This window comes from Magnolia sinica, chromosome 7 (assembly GCF_029962835.1).
Source record: "Magnolia sinica isolate HGM2019 chromosome 7, MsV1, whole genome shotgun sequence".
Lineage (NCBI taxonomy): Eukaryota > Viridiplantae > Streptophyta > Magnoliopsida > Magnoliales > Magnoliaceae > Magnolia > Magnolia sinica.
The window spans coordinates 89,653,992-89,659,857 of NC_080579.1; the positions used below are offsets into that span (position 1 = coordinate 89,653,992).

At 38.3% G+C, this 5,866-nt stretch overlaps 1 protein-coding gene across 1 annotated transcript; it reads right to left on the reverse strand.

The window, feature by feature from the left end:
* Positions 1-4,898: 4,898 nt before the first annotated feature.
* Positions 4,899-5,657, reverse strand: LOC131251667 (uncharacterized). Its single transcript, XM_058252528.1, has one exon. It carries the CDS (start codon positions 5,556-5,558, stop codon positions 5,166-5,168), a length of 393 nt encoding a protein of 130 aa, XP_058108511.1. The 5' UTR covers positions 5,559-5,657; the 3' UTR covers positions 4,899-5,165.
* Positions 5,658-5,866: the final 209 nt, after the last annotated feature.

Here is a 5,866-nt window from a genome sequence, read left to right on the forward strand (position 1 = left end):
AAAGTGTTTGTTTTCTACTGTCAAATTCAACATCACCATTGGAATGCTACGACCATCCAATCCATGGATCCAGTCGATTAATTACCATCCATAGTATAGGCAACAAGATGGACGGTGTAGAATGTTTCTCATCTTGCCACGTGTACAAGGGAGACGACTCACCATGTTCTATTCTTTAGGCTCTACCGCATCATCTGCCGACCATGGAGATTCTTTCACCACGTGGCACCAAACTCGTAGAAATAGATGCACCAGAAGGTGAAGAGACTACCAATGACATGTACACACGAGAACTAGAAATGATATCTACCATTCAGCCCACTCTTTCCTGACAACGGTGTCATCTAAATAATATCTGATCTGTTGAAAAGGTGGGCCACGCCATGTTGACCACCTGTGGGGAAAATCAGTTCCATCAATTCATCAAATGTGGATATAACATCATAACACATGGACGGCAGATGATACGGATTTTGGAACCAGGTGTCCCACCTAATGAATGAAGCAGCTTGATCTCGTACAGGATGATCAATATTGTTTTGGCCCATGTTTTGGACGGACAGGATATTGTGAAAATGTGGCACGTTCACAAGGTAGAAAGGGATGTATAAGTTACGTACAGGCGCTGCATGTCACCATTTCTCTTTATTTCTTTTGTGGGACCCACGTACAGAGATAAATATTCATTTTTTTTAGGTGGACACGTCTGATGTTTTCTACCACTTGCAGTGGAAGCCAACTGGCTGCCTGATGGACAACACAGTAGCCACGTGGCATCATCACACCGAGTTTCAGTGGACAGTACGGATCCCTACACCGAGTTTTGGTGTACAATCGTTTGTCAGCTACACTGAAGTTTGGTGTAATCTCTATGCTATATATTACACGCCCTTGTGGGCCCATGTGCTGAGATGTTACAATGATCGGAACCGTCCATGTTCCGTATCCTATACTACTTGAGCTACAGTAAGAAAATGGATGATTCTGACCTGTACTATGTGTGGATAGAATTAGAATATCTAAAAGAAGATGTTTCGACAGGATGATCACTGTATTGGGTCATGGATTACTAATGATAGTAATGAGAAGATGGAGAGTTCAAATCATGGGATCATCTCAGCATCTGGGATCCGATGAGGCAACCCATGATGGCAATCATAGCCGTACATTGCAAAAATAGAAAAAGCTCCTTTTTTAAGGGTAGATTTGGCATCTTCTGAGTGTTAATTATAGATATTGTGGCCCACCCATTTGAATGTCACAGGCTTTAAAAAAGGATAATCATTGCGTGCTTCTCCTATCTTCGCCAGTCACTCTCATCTCCAAGAGTCCTTTGGGCCTTTTTCCACACTTCTGGAAATTTCCCGGCACAATTTAAAAGGACAGTTTAATAATAATAAAAAATTTAAAGCAATTTCGAATCCAATGAGGAATTCGAAGGGCCTGCTTCGAACAAGGAATTAAGTAGTATTGAAATGAAGCAAGATGAAGCTAATACTTATTACGTAATGATTATATGTATAGGCCCCTCCAATTCTACGCTTGTGTTCCAATTATTTCTTTGGAAAAAAAAAAAAAACCAACGTTTTATGTGAAACTAGCATTTTGTAGATATTGGAATTATAATGAACGAAATAGATATTATAGGTGATGCTCGTCTCCTATATTAATATGCAACTCGATTATCACATATAAAGGGTAACGTATATAAAATACATATATCAACATAGGGCTCATAGATGTAATGGATTTCAAAATTCACCGGTATTTTTGTGGACACCACTCTTGTGATTAGGTGGGTGTGCAGGCTTGAATTGCAACTTGTGCATCATTATTGTGGCTTGGTTTTAGATGGATGGGATCACTTATTGAAGGACGCCTAGAATTTATAGTTAGCTCGACTCATAAAATTATCTTTACTTGCGGAATTGAAGACTCTTCAAGTAAAGATGACTCCCAAATAAAGTTTGCAATCGAGGATTATATGAAAGGATTTTGATGAAGATGAGGGAAGGGGTTAGGCACCCTTAGCTATCCGTGCTTACATGCGGTCTTTACTATTTCACATGATCTAAAAAATTTTTAGGAATTTTTGAGATTTTAGAAACTTTCATATTGATAAACTAGTTCGATTCCTGATGGGACTAGAAATTGGCTAGTGAACCACCACTCTCTCAAATCACCACGATGTCTCAAACTAAGGTCTATTTGGAAGAAATAATAGCAATGAAAAAAGATAACCACAATTGCGCAAATTCAACCAAAGAACAATTCAAATTTATGTGGAAAAATTCTTGTGGAAAAAAACCACGGCACAAAGCGATAATGTACTATGAAAAATGAAGTTACAAGAGGTGAAACTTTACTAATCGAAGCCCCAAGAAAAAAAAAAAAAAAAAACCTAACATTTTACCTTCAAAACCCTCTCAAATCATTAAGCACGTTTAGAGAATCATAATCCTTACCTTAAACCCGATTACACCCTATATATATACTACTACAACAGAATAGGAAACAAATCGCGTACTTAGGTAGTTCCGCATGCGCCTTCAATGACATCGGTAGCCATTAAGGATCAGTCGATGACATTGAAAAACCTTCGATGCCATTGAATAGCAACATCCAAAATTGTCCAGCAATCAACAATGATTTTTTTTAAATTTTCTCAATGGGATCAAGCATCTGTCAATGGCATCAATAAAGCATTGTCAGATGGCATGATCTAAGTGATTGGAGGACGTAACATCATGGACATAGATTGATAAGTGGTAAAACATGTGAATTTATCCTTTAGGGAGGAGGAAATGATCATTTTATTTTAGGGCGGAAATTGTTTTGTCACCTAGCCACTATTTTTGCTTTGAGAGCTCTCAGATTTACAAAGATATAAGTGGTGATATTATTGCCCTACACAGTTTTTGTTGTTTTGGGTAGCAATCGGATTGCCGCTTGTTCATAGTTCTTGCAGTACTCTCTGGTCACGACTTTGGGACTCTGTTCACTGCATAGGCTCGTGGGAATGGGCTTGGTTAGTGGCCTTATTACCATCAGTGCCTATTGTAAATCTATGCTGGACCATTATTTGTCATGAATGGCTCAGGATGACTTGGGTCATCCCAATCATGAGGATGTATGGTATAAACTCCTCTGGGAGGCTAGATCTAGCTACTTTCAACCTTTGTAGGGGAATCTATGTGTGGGGCCACCATAATGTGCCAATGACATCATACACTCATCATGTAAGCATTCATTTCTCCTTGGCATGCCAAGATGGGGCTGATCCAAAACTGAGGTGGACCACATCAAATCTATAAAATCATGCATAGTGGCCAAAATAGCCCTATTTTTGTGGTGTCCACCTATCCTCCTTGGTGAATATTTTGGATAGATTACATGGCATATCCAAAACACATAAGGCCCCATGCATAAGACAAAAGGTTTCTAATGGTGTGATTTTCAATCTTAGTTTTTTTTTTTTTTGGTGTGGCCCAATTCAATTTTAGATATGCCTTATTTATACTGCAAAAGAGAACATGAGAAGACTCACATGCATGTCATTTACACTTCACAAAATTTCCACACACATAGTAATATAGGTTAAGCTTAAGCTACAAAACTCTGTAGAGTATTTCCACCATTTATTATCAAATTACCCTTACTCATCAAATTGAAAGCTTAACCTGTTGTACAACTACCTTTAAAATTCCAGTCACCTCCAATACTTAAAAGGCATATTGCAGCCACAGTAGTGCTATTTATTCTGAAAAATGCTGACCCAATGTATATTGGTTTTTATGCTAAAGGCATGTTTGGAACATGGGATTGGATGGTGTTGAGTTGCATATGGAACTAACGCTTATTGCATAATCATTATACATTGGGAAATAATAGTAATTTTACCTTCCAATTCAACCTTTTGGATCGAATTTTTTACAAATGTTTGGCAGATGCTGGAATTGTAATTAATGAATCAAATTTCACAGCTGATTCCAATCACCCATATTTATATGCAACTCAAGCGTCACACGTAAAGAGCATGTATAGATGGACGGCGGGGATAAAACAAATGCATCAATGTGGAACCCTTGATGTAATGGATTTTGAAAGTCACTAGAGATCGCTTGTAGTTAGGACTGAAAGGTGAAATACATGAATTAATCCAATCTTACCCATCGAATCTAAACGCTGAAATGTAGGTTGACCAAATGCAACTTCATACCACCTAATCCCACCTAATCCACGCGCCAAACAGGCCCCAAATGACTCTCTCATGTGTGACTATAAACAGTATCTCAGTTGACTATTTGAAGCTCAATCTAAATAATACTTATATCATTTATTCCGAAAATATCTCCATGGAACTGCAAATTCACAGCCCCATCTTCTTCTTCTTCTTCTTCTTCTTCTACTACTACTACTGCTACTACTACTACGATCTCTTCCAACTCCCAACCCATTAGATCATTGCAAATTTGCCTATCTTATTTATTCTTGAAATATTATATCTTTTATTCCCAAAACACCACCACCCCATCAAATTACATACTTAGGATATATTTCCCAAAATACTCCTCTCCACTAAAATTACATATCTAGTGCATTCACAACCTTGTTTTTACACTTTGCAAATTTGCAGCTGATTCAGGGTCCATTTCAGCAGGGGATAACATGAAACTGGGAACTAAAAGCACCTAAAATCACCATTAAGCAAATCAAAGGAATCTAAGATAGAAGGCACAACCCTTCTAAAATTGGAATCAGGTGTAATCTCAACCATGGAAAGGTCCCTAATCCAAATCCCAAGGGACCCTAAAACATTTTCAAACTCATACTTCTCTTTGCAAAAATTCACCCAATGTTTCTTATATATATATATATATATATATAAGCTCCAAAAATGAAAGAAAGTGGACAACTTATTATAAGAGAAACCATCAAGTCACATGAAAACATAGATTTAGCCTTTCTAAGTACTAATGCATACATAAACTCAAAAAAGAAAAAAGAAAAAAAGAAGCAAGTAGTAAGGTCTTAAAATAAAAACCAAGCCTACCCTTGCGCGAAAATAATTACATAAAAGTACTTGAAAAATCTACTCTCCTTCCTCATATCCACGTTACTATATTCATCTTTCACCACCAGAATCAGGTACATCATCATCATCATCATCTGCTCAATAAAGGAAACCAACGATCATGAAAGTATGATTGATATGAGATCATGAACAATAGAAACACTAAGACGAATGCGACACCCCAAGGTGAGCTCCCCGCCCGGTGGAAGGACTCCCTCTCCGGGAGAGGGATCATGAACGGCACCCGCCTTCTCTCTTCACTCGATAGCCAATGGACCACTAGAAGTAGGATGAGCGGCGACACCATGAGTACCAATTTGAGCTGGACGACGATGTCTTCGAAGATCGATTCGTAGCTCATGTACCAGTGAAGGCCCATGAACAAGAAGAGTATGAGGAGGAAGAAACATAGGTGCAATGGAGGCGCTTGGTAATGATAAGGTGATGAATTAGGTCTATTTGGGTAATAATATCCACTAGACATGTTTGATAATGGAAATTTGGAAAATTGGAGTATGTGGTGGAGTTTTTTGCAGGACTGGAATTCCTCAAGAGAGTGGGAATGCAACAATTTCTAGTGTGTAGTAGTGAAATGCAAGATGGGTGATGGGCTTTTATAGAGGGTAGGTATGTTTGTTAATTTGGTATTTTGGACAGCTTTTTTAAGCTCACACGCTTGTCCAAGACAGCTCATGCAGTCAACCAAGCAATTGTAGGACACGGATATAAGATCCTATCCATTCATCATGTGGGCCCACTATTTTGATGTATTGGTACTTGGTATCAGGTCCA